Raw genomic sequence first — 16,934 nt, forward strand, 5'->3', positions numbered from 1 at the left:
TTCTTATCTTTATATTTTGGAAAGTGTCAAATATAATCAAAAGTAGAGAAGGTAGTATAATCTCTCATATAACCAACACCAAGCAACAAAAATTAACTCCCCATGACTCCCGTTTGTTTCGCTGCAGCCCTTCCCCCACCTCCTCCCTGCAATCCCAAACTGGATTGTCCTGAGGCAAATTCCAGACATAATAGCTTTTCATTCATAAATATTTCAATAAGTACTTCCAGAGGCAAGGAACTGAAATAGGTTTTGAACAAATAACTTCTTATACTTAAAAGCATTACAAGGACTTCCCTGGTGGCGCAGTGGTTAAGAATCCACCTGCCACCACAGGGGACATGGGTTCCAGCCCTGGTCTGGGAAGATCCCACATACCGCGGAGCAACTAAGCCCGTGTGCCTCAACTACTGAAGCCCGCGCGCCTAGAGCCCGTGCTCCGCAACAAGAGAAGCCACCGCAATGAGAAGCCCGGGCACCACAACCAAGAGTAGCCCCCGCTCGCCACAGCTAGAGAAAGCCCGCGCTCAGCCACGAAGACCCAACGCAGCCAAAACTAAATAAATAAATGAATTTATAAAAAATGTGGTTGACTGGGAGGGATTTTGGTCACAGGTCAGCACTGCATGATGGGCCCAGATGACTGGAGACAAGTCATTAGCACCTGAAGCCTGACAGTGCTGAGCCATAAAACAGACACAGTACTTCCCACTTCTACCTCCTGTTAAGCAATATTATGAGGTTAAATGGAATAAAAACTGATGCACTCTGGGTCATTTCCAGAGAAATCTTTTTATACATCCCAATAAAAGGACATCTCAAAAATATCTTCCTCGTGTGATGCAGGATAAAAGGAACACACTGCAAAATCTTTTATGAGGCAGCTCCTTACAGAGAAGCTTAGGTTTTTCAGTGCAGGGGTGTCCCTCCAGCATTTGCCTGAGTAACAGCAGCCTCGTCACTCCGTCTGGCTGCTGTCTGCCCCATGGATGAGCATGAACCTCAAATGCTATTATAACTGTAATTGCTTTTGGTTATGGTTGATCTCACTTGAAGAAAGAATGATAAAAAAAAACTTCAGTGTCTCGGTTATCTGTATATTCCATCACTTAATTGCGAAAATTAATGATTTGCAAATGCCTAATCATTAGTGTCAAGCCAATCTGTTACTGAAGTTCTAATATAGTTTCACTTCAGTTGAATCAGACAAATTTGACTGTTCCCTGCTCAAATACTATAAAATGGTCTCCCCAGCTAGTTAGCCATCTCCTGGTCCCCTCCCTCCCAAAAAACGAGAGGGAGGTAGGAGAAGGTGGTAAGACTTAGTAGACCCCGGACACAGAGCCTTTTAAAATATGGTGTTCACTCTCCGAAATCAAAAAAAATTAATGACAAAAAAACGCAAACCGTAATACCAGCCAGGAAGACTATGTCATTTGGAATTTTCCAGGGACATAATTATGGGTTGAGGCTAATGATTTTATCTTCATCCAGTACCCAGGCGTTACATCCCGGATAGAATCTGCACATCTCCTATCAATATACATTACACACACTTTTCTAAAATCCACGGTGTGCTCTGAGGTCCGATTCCAAAAATAAATGGCCAATAAACTCAAATACGCAGGCCAGTGATATAAACCAATTCCTTCTGTGTTTATATATCCATTAAAAAGTAACGGTGGAAATGAAATGACCCATGAATAGCCTTTGACAATAACACGGCTATGATCAAAAAAGCAGCATTTCAAAATTAACTTAAAAATCACTTTTTAAACTGTTAGAGAAAAATTTCTGCCAGAATTTTGAAGCACCAGCGGCTTCAAAAAAAGAGAACTTCTTAGATTCCAAGACACAACTTCATGAGATATTCATTCAAAACAACTTGTGTCATTAGTCTCAAAGAGGCAACACTTTAAAAAGAACTGCCATTTCCATCCTTCCAGGTCTGGTGATCAAAACTCCTGCAAAATATAGTACCTGACTTTATGTAAAAAGCTATCATCTGGGGCTTTCCTGGTGGCGCAGTGGTTGAGAGTCCGCCTGACGATGCAGGGGACATGGGTTCGTGCCCCGGTCCGGGAAGATCTCACATGCCGCGGAGCGGCTGGGCCCGTGAGCCATGGCCGCTGAGCCTGCGCGTCCGCAACGGGAGAGGCCACAACAGTGAGAGGCCCGCGTAGCGCAAAAAAAAAAAAAAAGAGCTATCATCTGAATAACAGTGCCACCCTAGGACATGGAAACCCTATACTCATCAGTGGTAGCCCTAGATTTGTGGCACTGCACTGTCTAGGAAAGGGAAGGTATTTTTACTCCATCCCTGTGAAGTTCAAAGGAATGGATTAGTATATTCGATAAGCAGCTTTTACTCTCTTCTTCTACTACAGCATGTTTAACATTCTCAGCGCAGATGGCTGTGAGGGGGGCATTTTCCTGGGTTCCTGTAGGCAGGCCCCTTACCATCAATCTCCGCATTCTCTCCTTTTCAATCCGCTCGGTCTCCTTCTTCTGCTCCCTTTCAGTGTTGGCGTGCCAAGTGGCCACTGCTTTGGAAAGCTTCTGGATCTTCCCGGCCACAGACCGATGGTACTCCTTAAAATCTTTTGCATGCTGCAAAATACTGTTCAGGTATTCCTAAGGGATCCAAAGCGGGGAGAAGAGAAGGCTTAAAATTCAGTTCCCAATGTCGTTTGAGGTTTCATCATAGTACAGGGAAACTCTGTGTATTGAACAGCCACGGGGGACTAGAACCTATTTTGGGACAGGTGCCCTGGTGTGTCTCCATAGCTGAGGTGTGGGCTATGTAGTGGTGGGAAAGATGACCTCTCAAAGTTCGTTTTGGTGCCAGCCGGTGGAAGAGAAGCCTCCCCGGCCTTGAGGGTGTGGCCACGTGAAAATGGAAAGATCAAAGGTTGAGAGAGACCTGCAAAACAGTGATGATAAAATTTAAAGCAAATCACTCCCAGATAAACCTCAGGGAGACGGGTGTTTCCAGGGAGAAGCGTGTTACAAAAGTAGTGTTTCTTCTGCTCTCACTTAAATACCTTAGAATTGTCCCTCAAAAGAAGTTTTATAGGAAGCTAAAATTGCCATACATCTTTTGTATCCACTTTTTAAATAAAGAAGGGGAAACTTATAACCTTATTGACACTTAAGTCCAACACTTTTCAAAACAAAACTTAATCAAGGCCCTAAAATAAGCACAGAAAAACAAGTAAAATTCACAGGATTACAATACGAGATCAGATCCTACATCAAAATATTTCCAAATCCCTAGAAAGGAATGTTTTAAAATATCTGCCCCTGTGAAACCTTCAACTGGGCCCTTGAAAAGCCCAGGATACTACATTTATATCTGTGATAAAAATAACGGTTTGCCCTCTTCTTTCCAAGTTCCCTCTTCCCCAGGACTTTGTTCTAGGAAACCCGCCTGTGCCTACCCAGTCAGCAGCATCCCATGGGGTTATGAATTTGACACGTGATTGGAATTCAGAAAGCAGGGTCCCCCCCACCCCCTTATCCTGTACTGACCGTTTGCGCGTCCTTGCGGAGGTCACCTACCACTCTGGCTGGGCCTAGGTTTCCTCATCTATGAAATGGTGTGGTTGGACTACGTAAGTTCCCAGGATCCTTTCTGTGATGTCCCCACTGCCCGCAGTTGTCCATTTTTCAGTGGTTCTGACTCCGCCCAGTTTCTTGGTTAGCATCTCTGTGAACGGCGGGGCACCCAGAGCCCAGGCCCAAGTACCTGGTGCTTCTGCCGACGCTTCCTCTCCTGCTCGATCTTCTGCTGCTTCTCCAGCTTCTCCGTCATGCGGGCTTCCCTCAGGGTCTGGCGCTTGCTCCGTTTGTATGCTTTGGAGTTGAGGGCCGTCTCCAGGGTCGTGTCCCGTCGCATGCAGGCCACTACCTCCTGTCTCAGCTGTCAAGAGGGGAGCAGTTAGAACACCTCCCCAGACGGAGGCCAGACCCCCGTTGTCCCCTGCCCTCCATTTAGTGGAGCCGAATGGTGACTCCCTGAGTTTCTCCATCACAGTTGGCCTTTTAGGAAACAAAGGGACTACATCATGCTGAATGTATATGGTATTTTCAAAGATGCTCTAAGTTTTCTTTCCAAAAAATTCAGAGAGGGAGCAAGTACGGCACTGTTAACAGTAAAGAAAATAAATCAGTAAGTAAGCAGAGGATGTCTTGGCTTTTAAATAAATTGATTCACTCTATTTAATTATCCTAATGATATTAATTAGTTAATAAGCTTTTTACATTTTTTTACTTCATTGTAAGTGCCATGCTAACTTTCTCTTTGTGCTTAAAGATTAACGTGAACAACGCTGGGCAAAAAAGAATAGAAGAGTTACTTCCTGCTCATGTGAAGTAGCTGCAGATATGCAAACAGTGCTAATTCATCATCTCATGTAAAAGACGGGAAATACTAGTTTGGGCTTCCTCCCACTCCTAACAATGATATTCTTTGCAAGATACTTAATTTTTTTTTTTTTTTTTACTGTATTATGGACTTCTTTTAGATCAGAAATATAGTATTTCATTCATATTGTATGTTACGTGGTGGTAAAAGGTGGGGGGTGGAAACATGCACTGAAATAGCAATTCGACTGAATCTGAAATCAGCATCCATTACAGCTAATTTCATTGGAACACTTCACAGATAACAGATTTTTCAATAATATGAAGCAAAAACCAGAAACCAATCAGAATCCAGCATAGTGAAGCTAATTTGAATCTAATCTTATTCCTGAAAATACTCATTTAACAAAATTTTATTAAACAGTTTATCAAGGCATTTTATGAAGTTACCTGTAAGAAAGAAGCAAATGGAGTGCAGAAAGTTTTTTCTTTTTTTTTTTTCCTTTCTTTTTTTGTTTTTAAGTTAAGCTCTAATCTACTCTCACAAACCTACGGTCAAGTAGCCACCAGCCACCACGATGCCCCTCTTGTGATATTATAACCAACAAGGCAAAACGTATTTCCAAGTTCATATGACAATAGCAAGAGGGATGGCCTTGTGATTTTACTCACATCCTCCAACAGACCAAGTCATGTAATTCAGTACTTCCAAACTACTTTCAGTCATTAATTATTCATTTTGCATGCCCCGAGACCTTCACCAAACAAGCCCGCCTGACTGGCGAGGAAGCATTCCTTTTCCCCTTTGGCTAAATGCCGCTGTGTGACGACCAGGGGACCTGAAGCTTTGGGGTGAGAAGGCAAAACTCGCCAAAGTGAAAATTAGTTCTACATCATTCCACTAGTTTCCTACTGATTTAGCGATTATAAAATAGATCGCTATGCTAGCCTTTCTTTTTTTGTTGTTGGTATGCGGGCCTCTCACTGCTGTGGCCTCTCCCGTGGCGGAGCACAGGCTCCGGACGCGCAGGCTCAGCGGCCATGGCTCACGGGCCCAGCCGCTCGTGCGCATGTGGGATCTTCCTAGACCGGGGCATGAACCCACGCCCCCTGCATCGGCAGGCAGACTCTCAACCACTGCGCCACCAGGGAAGCCCCTATGCTAGCCTTTCTTAATCAGTGACTACTAAGAACATAGCAAGAATAGATACAAATTCACTGATAAGTCAAATATGGGGGTCTGATGTGATGAAATGCTCCAAAAGTAGGTGTTGACGAATAATCAACAGTTACAAACCAGTTTTATGTATTTCTATAAACAATGAGCTATTTAGTTGAGTGGCTTTCTTATTTGTTAAAATGATTTTCATAGTCACGGCTAGGATTTTACATTTCTCTTTACAAAGAAGCTCTGATCTATCACCTTCCTGTTTTCTTTGAAACCATAAAGGCAAACATGAGCTATCCCATCTGTTCTCAAGGTTTCATCTACAGTAACAAAATGCCATAACTCTGACTTTGGAAACCATAATATGGAAGAAAAAAATGTCTCTGATGTACAGAAGAGAAAAACAGAATAATAAGCAGTTAGTCTTCATTACTTTTAGTTCTGTGCTGCTGGTCGAAAAGATACAGTCTTTTACTAAGTTTATATCTTTATACCAATATTGAACGACTTAAGGAAACACACAGATCACACTCTGGAACAATTATATTTATTTCCTGCACCTCAGATGTGCTGGGGAAAAGGTATTACCTGACGCTGGAAATTGAGTAACCGAAGTGCTTTCAGTTCCACGGTTGCTTTGGTTCGTAAATCTGGTGGCAAAGAGCCAGGGAGATTTTCCAGTTCCTGTATCCTATGGGCTATGCGAGCCTGAAGTCTAACGGAGATAATAAAATGGGGGAGGGGGAAGGTGGAAATATACATTACAGTCTGGTCTTAAATGATAGACAACAATCTTAGGTTTAAGTTCACCTTCCAGATACTGACGGCCGATTTCTGATACCCAACTAGATTATCTGATGTTAAACAGAGAAAAGCTACCTTTGCATTAATGCAGACAGGTGCTATATTACTTAACACTTTGGCCTTCTTCACAGCCTCTCTCTAACAGCCAGGAAGGAAGGCTCAGAATACATCTAGGAGGAAAGTCAAGCCCCATGGCTCCCTCCAAAGAGAGAGAGAAAATGAGACAGGAAAATATGACTTGCTCCCGAACGCCTGGCCAGCCAGAGTGCGGAGCTGAGACGACGGAGTTCTCTTTCTAACTTCTAGTTCTGTCCTAAGGCAATGGGGCCATTTGCCCTCCTTGCCAAGGTGCTGACGATGACAGCCAGTAAAGCTGAGTGAACAAGAGCAGTGTTAGGTGCTGAGGTCACAGAAACCAGCCAACCCAAAACATTCAGAGAGAGAGAGCGCACTACCAGCCACAACCATTTCCTCTGCGAGCAGTGCTTGCTTGAGAAAAGAAAAGGCAAATTAGGCATTTTTAAAAATCAGGTTTGGAGCAGCAGTAAATAGTAAACAGTTTTTAAAAACTAAGAGTTTCCAGAAAAGGACTGCCGGGGAGTCTCATTCTGGACATCATCAAAAAATAGAACTATAGGTACTTCCTCACAATACAGGCAGAATAGAAAATAAAAGACTTGCTACTTTATTCATTTGGGATACTATTACTGTTAGTCATAGAAACTGGTTTTAGGGTTCACCTGGATTCTATTCTTACAAATAATTACATGCCATCTAAATCTATTTTTAGAATGACCTCCCCCCAAATTTGGGGCAAAACTGTCTTGGAATAGATTTCGACAAAGAAAGAACAGTAAAAGGTAGTAAGTTAAACTAAACTAATAGTAACTCCACTAAGTTAGGTGCATTTAAAGCACAATTTAATTGTCTCTCTCTCTCTCTCTCTCTCTCACACACACACACACACACACACACACACACACACACACACCCCTCTACAAGGTAAATGCGCCATTTTATTGAAGAGAAAACTGAAGTTCAGAGATATTAAGAAACATGTGGACTTCACAGAGCCAGTAAAGGAGAGAGCCGAGGCTGGAACCCTCACTGGCCTGACACAAACACCACTGCAACGATACTGCAGATAATTCAAATATACTTCCTAACTGCAAACTCCCTTGGAACTCAACTATAAAAATTGATAATTAAAGATTCTGTTAAAAATTAATATTATGCATTTTTCAACCTTTATGATGCTGTCTGTTGATATAAAAAAGTAAAACCTTCTGTGACTTAGATGTTGCAAAATATCTTAATAGTTCATATAGCCCAAATATCAAAATGAGGGCGTTTTTAAAAACTTAAGAGTTGTTTGCTTTGGTAGAGAAATAAAATATCATCTTTTTCAAAACTTTAAAAATGATAGTAAGGGTAATGCATCATTTTTCATTGACTTCATTGACAATAATATTCTGACAGATTCCTCTTTTATTTGGTATATATGTGTTATTAATTCTGATTTACTAAATGATTTATCATCATAATGTGTTATTACTAACAATATTATTATTGTGTGTTATTTCAACTATGCATACCAACACAAACAATAGTACTTTTAAATGGTTTAACCACGCAACAGACTAAAAATGTGTTAGTTCAAGCAACAACAATAAACTTTCATCAATTTATTCTCTTGATCAAATTGTTCAGACTCTCCCAACTTTCCTCCACATTCCTTTTACTATCGATACTCATGGGATTCTCATCACAGTTTAAAATTTTTCTTTGTATGAAACAAACCTTTACTTTCTTTAGCCAATTCAATTTCTTAAATACGCACATAACCAAAAATTCCCAAATAGAGCAACAGGTGATGGATCTTAACAATTAGGATATTAAGAGAAAAATCTATTACAGATTCTTCTCAAATACATAATTTAAAGGGAAAAAAACTAAACCAAGATCATTTTACTTGTGTAGCGTTAAGGCCATACTAAAGGAAATTTAGATACTACAGCAGGGTGAGATATGGTTATTCTGCTTCCTTGGTTCTAGATTTATTGCAGACCCTTTTCATTTGCCTATCGCAGAACGTTTTCAAACTATCCCTTGGTATTGTGTTTTACTCTGTTTGACAAAGTGGGTCAGGTGCTACATTAGAAGAATGGCTGCTTTTTCCTTAATCATCTAAAGGACTATGGAACTAGGCCTAAATAAATAATCTTAGGACAACCGGGCTGACCGTGTAGAGACTAAATCACACTGAACCGGGAGAGGGGGGAGTTGGAGAGCGGAGAGGAGAAGTAGGGAGGTGGGGAGGTGTGGAGTGGGGTAGATGGAGCCTTGGCTGACTTGGGCATGGGAGGGGGTGAGGGGTTAGGAGGGGTGCACTTCTTCCTGAAATGACTGCTTCCCCAAAGGGCCTAGTAATTTGTCAGTGAATTTCAGATTCCCCAGCACAAAAGAATCTTTCTTTTATGAAAGGGAGGCAAGAAGTTCAAAGCGCAAACGTGCAAACTATAGGAGAAGAGGAAGGGTAGATTCCAAAGTAAAATTGTATGCATTCGATTCAGCACACGGTGTGTGTGTGTGGGGAGTAGCAAAGGTACAGGAGGGGCTTCTTTTTACGTAGAGAATTTTATCTTGCGTGTGTGTGGTGGTTAATAGAAATCTTCGTTTTAAATAATGCGCCTCTCCAGACAATTTCATCTTCCCATCAGTGGGATTCAGCAGGTAGCCCGATAAGGAGATAGATTCAGGATTCTAAACTTCCCGAAACAACAACAGATGTAATACTGCATAACTGCGGGAGACTCATTTAGGGTCCTCACGGGTACAGAAAATTGAAGCAGAATTAGGTCGCTCAGGTTTTTCATACAGATTGAACAGTAAATCAAGAGGGCTTACTGTTCTGACAAGAAAAAGAGTTCCATTAAAGGCGACAGATATTTGTTCAGGTCCAGAGGAGAAGTTTATGATTCCTGTAGGAGAGTGATTTGAAGAGAAAATGACACTGGTACATTTTGTTCCTTCCAGGAGCTGAGTGACACCTTTTCAAAAAGAGAGAGAGGGAGGCTGACTTTTGGCAACTCTGCTGAGGAAGCGGCTCTTGGTGATTTCTAAGAAGGAATTCTCAGGGTTGTAATGGAGACCAGGGCAGGACAAAAAACACGGTAAGGGACCAGGCTGGCTTCCTGAGGCAAAGGAGGCTATACTACTGTTTTCATGCTAAATTCTGACTTGATACCAAAGAGGGCTCGCCTAATTCAAAGATGCTCTTCTGATATAAACTCCTTTTAATGTGAAATATATTTCTTTCTCACACAAACATCTGTGTAATTTACATGCTAACGTGATAATTCGTGGAGCGCTTCTGACCAACCCTCTAATCCTAGATGGAAGAACTGAAGTTAGGCACATTGACAGGGCCGAAAAAGCATGCCAAAACACCAAAAAAAAAAGTCACTGACACTTACTACAGAGAAAAGCGGTACAGTTCCACCATGAGAAAAGGATGGTCTAAAAGAAAGGATCCAATTTAAATGAGAACAAAATGTTTTTAACTGAAGAGTTTGTATAGATCTGAGGCAAAGTGTTCATATGCAGAAACTTATTTATGCTATTACTGAAAAAAGAAGATGAATTTGTCAAAATTCTGATTTTATGAGGAACAAGGAAAAGCGGCCAAGTGACTTAAAAGTAAAAAAAATTAAGATTCTGACAATTTCCTTTCAATTTTCATAGACAAGGTAAGTGATACTACAACGGTCAAAGAAACGAACATCTGTTAAAGAATTTCTGACAGGTGATTTTTGCTCAAACCAAGTTTATGAAATTATAAAAGAGACTTTTTTAAAGACCTTGCTCAAATCCTCAATCAGGAGACAAAGATACACTGGACTCTTCCTATCAGTGGTAAAGGGTAGTAAGCCGTTCTCTCAAAGAGGGGCAGAAGGAAAAGAGTTTTTTAGCTGTCTTTTACAAGTGCCTAAGGGACTTAATCTAACCCTTTTTAAGGGATAAATATAACTAATCTCTGTAGCTGGACAATTTATCTTCATAGAGGCAGAAGCCAGCTACTGCTCTATAACTGAAGAAGACAAAAGATGCCCCTACAAAACCCTGCTAGTGTAAACCTTAGCTTCTTCTCAAGATGGCCACGGGAGACTTCAGGCCAAAAGACCCACCAGCTTTTTGAACCCAGGCTTGCCAAATCAATCACTTCAAAAGCCAGGCGGCTTAACAAAAAGAGGAGACATTTATCAAGTAATAATAATAATATGAAAAAGAGCCATTCCACCACCTTCTGCAATGCTTGCAATTTAAAAGGTACTGATAACTTGAGGATATGGGGAGGGGGAGGGGTGAGCTTTGACAGGGCGAGAGAGAGTCATGGACATATACACACTAACAAACGTAGTAAGGTAGATAGCTAGGGGGAAGCAGCCGCAAGGCACAGGGATATTAGCTCGGTGCTTTGTGACAGCCTGGAGGGGTGGGACAGGGAGAGTGGGAGGGAGGGAGACGCAAGAGGGAAGACATATGGGAACATATGTATATGTATAACTGATTCACTTTGTTATAAAGCAGAAACTAACACACCATTGTAAAGCAATTATACCCCAATAAAGATGTTTAAAAAATAAAAAAATAAAAAAAATAAAAGATACTGATAGATACTTTTTTTTTTAATTGACACAGGTGTGGAGGACAAAAGCTTTTCACACACTGGAATAGGCTAAATAGTACCGATTAATACTGAATACTTTGGGAGACCATCCCTTCAGATCATTTTCAAAAGAAGTGCTAAAATGAGCTCATTACAAGAAAGGCCTGCAAATACAATTCTGGTAAAAATGAAAAAAGAAGGTTTAGGAGTCAGTAAGCGTGTACACGCACACACCCACCCACACACACACAACATAGGATGAATAAGGGGGAAAAATCCGCATGTATTTCTAGGTATAGTGTCTGTGTTACGAGGGTAGTTCATGTGATTTAACAAAGGGACTGGTAGCTCTGTACCTTCAAGGTGGGAAAATAACGTTAGCTCTTAGGAAGTCAGAATTTCAGAGTAACCAAACGATACCCCTCTATCTCATTTACTGTCTTTAAAAAAAAAAGACTTTTGACTTTTTTATTCAGTAGCAACATAAAGAAAGGACTGCATATGAATAGTTTTTCTGCCCCAAACGAGTACACAGGGCTAATATTTGACTTTTATACCACACTGCGATTATTCACCCAACAGAATCTGCCTATTAACACCGAAATATCAATTGATGATGGGTATCTAGCTCTCTAGGGATATGTGAAAAGCTGAAAACAGAAAAATAAAAGCTCTTAATTGAGGATTAGTAATAGCAGTGAGAATAAAGTTATACTCTTCATCCAAAAAGGTACACACATTTAATGGCAAGTTACTGTGATTTCTTTCAAAATAACTCTTAAAGCTGGTAACTTAGTATTTTAATATAATAACAGATAAGTCACGTGTTTTCCAATAAACAGTAAGGTAATGTTTTAAAATAAGGGCTCCTAGACATTATTTACTAACATCCCCTATAATTTTTAAACCTAATTGTCTTTTAACTTAAATCATACTTGGGAAATAATAATAATAGCTAATATGTATTGAAAGTCCTTGTATCATTTTATCTTCTCCCTACAAAAGATACTATAATACCCTCTTTTAACATAGGAGGAAACTGAGTCACAGAAAAACGACGTAACTTGAGGAAGGCAACACAGCTAGTTAGTGGCAGAGCATGCTTTCTGGCTAACTCCCAAAACCGTGATCTTCGTTTCATCTTATCTTGACTCAGTACTTACTGGACTCTCTTTTTGGTTGACATTAACCATGTACATCAAGGATCTGCTAACTACAGCCTGCCAGCCAAACCCTGCCCATAGCCTGTTCTCATAAATCAAGTTTTACTGGAACACAGCCAACACAGCTGCTTTCACACCATCAGGGCAGAGCTAAGTAGTTATGACAGAAACTCTAGGGCCCTTTACAGAAAAGGTTTGCCAATCCCTGATTTAGATAAATGGGCCAAATCAGGTGAAAATGAAGTTTTTGGAGTAAGAGTTTAAATAAGGACCCCATGGGAAGACACTTACATAGGGCCTAGCCCAAAAGCTAGACCAAGCCACAGACCAACAAATGCATGAACTCAATCAAAGAAGACATTGTATCATGCTACTGAAGTACCGCTTTAGTATCACTAGATGTGTCATTAACCTGAAGGTTAGGCCAACAGAACACTCAACATCTGAGCCGCTTACAGTCACCATTCAAGGACAAACTGACAAACCAGAAGGAAAGTGCATAATCTAAGTGTGGGCTGACGGCCTTCCTGGATCTTTAGGAACTCCGGGCTGGACTTTTGATCTTGGCATGTCATAGGGGTGCATAAAAGTTTTCTGACTGAATGAGTGAAAAGCACAGTCCTGGGAACCTAGAACCCCCAGAAGAGCGTCCTCACCCCCATCCCAGTGGCAAAGAAACTCTTCCCTTGAGACTTTGTTCTAAAATCATTCTCAAGCCTGAGTCTTGGTCTCTGCAATTTCCCTTAGGCCTTTCCCTGGTCCCACAGAAAAGAATGACCACAACACCAGCAGACGCCGGACCCCCTAGGCTGGGTGGTACCTGCCAGAATACAGCGTCTTTACCCCCGGGGCAGGTGCATTACCTGTACTCCCGCTCCTGCAGAATCTCCACGGGGTCCAGGCCCTGCGGTTTCTGGACGGGGCTGATCCGGCTCTGCTTCTGCTGCAGCTGCAGGATGGGCGAGGGCTGCCCCGGGGTCGGCTGTGGCACCGAGGGCCCGGGCACGGCGGCCGCGGGCGGCGGCGCTGCTGCAGGGGGCGCAGGCGAGGGCCGGCCGCTGGGCGCGGGCACCGGCAGCTTCTGTGGGGGGCTCGGGCCGCTCAGCTCCGGCCCCGGGCCTGCGGGACAAGAGCGACATGGGCAGCTCGGGAGGAAAGGCACCCCGTGCCCATACCCGGCCTGCCCGCTGCCCCCTGCGAGCCCGGCGATGGGGACAAGTAAAGGTCTCACGAGAAGAAAACAGCAGGGAAGGGAGGAAGATGAGGAAGGCGGGAGGGGAAAGGAAAGGGGAAAAAGAAAGAAAAAAGAAAAAAATAAAGACAAGAAGCTGGCATCTATCCCAAAGGGAAATGGCCCAAAAATGACTCTTAGGTAATAAACTGATTAAGGAATGGACAGCCAGCTTCTAGTGTAGGTCTACAGCGGGATTTTAAAAATAATTCCAGGTGCATTCAGGGTTCTGAAAAAGCAAGGGAATCACCCACCAGTCGGATGCAATTTGGGTGTGGTCCCAAAATCACGTTTCGCAAACTACACCACAAGCCCCCTCCATCCCAGCGTGGAAGAGCCCTGCTGTTAGAACCCATGCTTTACAAGTACAGGCAGCAGCTCGCCAGTCCTCTGACGTGAACTAAAAGGGGCACACATTTTCCCTAAATGACCTATAAACTGTATTTCAGGCTTCATCAGTGCATCTAGGGAACTTTAATTTTTTACTACATATTAGAAAATATTTCTGAAAACATTCAGTGCAGGGGGAAAAAAGAATCTGCTCATTCCACCTAAGAAAACTTAGCAAATATTAAGATTCAAGAGAGCGTTTTTCTCATGTTATCAGAATAAAGGGATACGCAATCATTAAGCTTATCAAAATGCACTTAAGTTAATTTAAAGCAATTTCCCACATTAAACTTCAGGAGTTTAAATTGATTGCTAGGTCTGGACCTAAAATAAGTGTTCCATCTCTCCTCTTAGGTGAATTTTTACTTACTTCAAAGTTATAAATAAAATTAGTGATGCTACCAGAGGGGTTAGTAAAAAAAAAAAAAAAAAAAAAAAAATCTCAGTAAGCAGATGTTAAAACCTCTCATGGGCATTCTTCCAAGTGCTTTCTATATCTTTCCGGAGAAATATTAAAATTATTAAATGGTAACAAAACTAATCATCTCTATACTTCAGAGCGACTTAATAATTAACCATACAAAGACATACATTATGAAAAAGTAGACACATTTATTCAATTTCCAGCAAACACCAGTTAGAAGTGGGCTTAAATGACAATGCAAGGATAGCAAACATTCTGACAGGAGGAATTGGAAGAGTTAGAAGAAAGTGCTTCTACAGTGTGTGTGAGTGTGAGTATATGTGTCTGTGAGCATGTGTGTGTGTAGTGTTGTTGGTCTTTTGTTCACTTCCTTCTGAAATTAGGTAAAACTTTCCCAAAGACCTAGGGCTAGTTAAGACTTCTTGAGGTAATCTGTAGCCCTTGTTCTAGCATTGATGAAAAGTTCTGGAGGCAAAAATGCATTTCTGTTTTTTTTTGTTTTAGGCACTGTAGATATACTATTATAATAAAGAGATTCTTTTCAGCTAAGTACATTCTGATTTTTTTTCTGAATGGGAGGTCTTTTACATAATGCATAGCTTTTCATAATATTTCAGATTTAGTTTCTTTCATCCATATGTAAGAAACCAATTTCTAAACATTAAATCTTAGGGTTGTTAAGCATTGGAATAGATATGGAGGGACCTTTTTTATTATATTTTCCCTCGAGGCCTTTAAAACAGGGTAGATATTTTTTATCTGGGTTGCTTGAGCCAAAAGAGAGGAGATAGAGATTTCTAACAATTACTTTAATTCTCTGTGATTCTATGAATTTCCCTAATAAGCTCAAGAAACTGGTAGTTAAAAATACTGGAAGAATTTGTATGAGCACACCAAATAATAGATTTAATACACTGAGGCCCTTTAATAAAAAGAAAATCCAGGTGTTACTGATAAGATTAATATCATACTAATTACCCTAAATTCAGTTCTCAAAGTGTTTTTCCTCCTTTCAAAGTTTAAGTAAGTCATCAATAAAAGCCATACCAGTGCAATAGTGTACACATTTCACTTACTCTGGGCGTTTTCTTCGTTAGCATTATGGCTTGTAAATACTTATGTAGAAGTGTGTGCCAACTCCTCGAGGTATATTCAAGTCATTGTTTTTAAAACCATAGGATCAAAGGGACGTATCCAGAGCATGTCTGATATCCCTGGTTCCAAATCTAGCCGTTTTCAGCCCATGACTGTGGACTAGATCTGATGCATACACACAGCTAGGCTTCTTTAGTCCATTAATACAGAGACATCCTTATGTGGTTGAAGGACCCTTAAAATTGAGAAGCCAGAGAGACCCAAACGTGGACTTGGATATTCAAATCTCCAATTCCAAAAGGACTACAACTCCAAAAGATGCAAGGTTCACCTTGTGTCTTTCCAAAATAACTGATAAGTTTCACCTACGGGCTGTGTGAGCCTCAGCAAGTTACTTAGCCCCTGGTGCTTCAGTCTCCTCGTCAGTAGAATGGGGATAATAACAGTACAGTACTCACCTCACAGGGTGGTAGTGAGGATTCAATGAGACAATGCGGCTACGTGCCCAACCCTCAGCTCTGGTCATATTTACTGCCACCAAGGACACCAAGGTAAAGAAGCCTAGTTTTAATCACTCAGCTTTTCAGAAAAGCTCCACAGCAAAAGAAAGGCTTTCAAGGAAATTTGGTACTGTATTAGCCAGCAAATTTGGAAGTGCACTCTTCTAGAGCAAACTTCAAAATGTTTCCACAGTTTAATACAACTCAGCACAAACACTCAGATAAGTCGGCTTGCCATGTGCTTCCTGCTAATCCCCCATCAGTCAGAAGCAAACTCCTTTCTAACTAAAAACTGCAAGTTCATTTACTGCCTGGGTCTATTTTATCCTCCCTCCAACAGATTATATAAAAACTTCTCTTTACAGAGGCTAGGGGACTGACTGCAGCTTGCTGCAATTAGACATGCCCAGAACACAACTACCTAACCATGAGGTGTTCTGCCTGTCCTTCAGGCAGCTGAGTTGCCTGAATGGATTTTCTCTGTATCAACAGAAAGCATCACTCATGGTCTGCAAAACGATAAGAACTCACGCCCTGATATCTTCAGATGGAGGACAAATTACATTCTTTAGCTTATCTCCTATTCCCTTGCCAATATAAACAAGTTAGGCTGAATTGTCAGAGGTACAAAATGTGTCTGTTTTCCCGTCAGTCCTCACTTCAGAAGTCAAGGTAGGTATACGCCCTGTCTCTCCTGAGGGGTGTCCCACTGCAGCTAAGTGTTGGGGGGAGGGATCTTTATTAGATGCCTGAATTTAAGAAACAGGTAAACAAACTTATTAAATTACCTAAGTCTCACATGTACAGAATTTCTGTACAGAGTTCCCACTTTACCCTCTGCACAGAAGGATGTTTATGCAAATAAGTCTGTGTATTAGACAAGGATTTAAGTGGTTTCCAGAGGTTGAAAAAAATAAATGTAATAATGATGCTTACATGAAGCAAACGAAGAAATTTTAGATAACTAAAAAAAGGAGAGGGGGAAGCAGGAGAGGGACAAGCACTGAAAAAAATCACCAATATATCTCTCACTTTCTACCATGAAGGCTTCCCTACCCACCGCAAAAAAACCCAAAACTTTTCAGTTCCTATTTTGAACTTTGCTTTAGTCTCTAAAAAGAAAAA

The 16,934-nt window shown here is 41.3% G+C and overlaps 1 protein-coding gene across 8 annotated transcripts in view; it reads right to left on the minus strand.

The window, feature by feature from the left end:
• SMARCA2 (SWI/SNF related BAF chromatin remodeling complex subunit ATPase 2) overlaps window positions 1-16,934 on the minus strand; it is a 172,089-nt gene that overhangs the window by 127,549 nt on the left and 27,606 nt on the right. For all 8 annotated transcript variants that reach the window (XM_022573582.3, XM_089913258.1, XM_022573583.2 and 5 more), the window contains 4 exons: window positions 13,033-13,288; window positions 6,122-6,248; window positions 3,749-3,922; window positions 2,461-2,634 (listed from right to left, as the gene is read on the minus strand). In XM_022573582.3, coding sequence (XP_022429290.1) covers window positions 2,461-2,634; window positions 3,749-3,922; window positions 6,122-6,248; window positions 13,033-13,288 — 731 coding nt within the window. The remainder of the gene's footprint in view (window positions 1-2,460; window positions 2,635-3,748; window positions 3,923-6,121; window positions 6,249-13,032; window positions 13,289-16,934) is intronic.

The sequence above is a fragment of the Delphinapterus leucas genome, chromosome 6, assembly GCF_059928025.1.
Source record: "Delphinapterus leucas isolate spDelLeu-1000000601 "Yukka" chromosome 6, BTC_Dleu_Yukka2, whole genome shotgun sequence".
In the NCBI taxonomy this organism is placed as follows: Eukaryota; Metazoa; Chordata; class Mammalia; order Artiodactyla; family Monodontidae; genus Delphinapterus; species Delphinapterus leucas.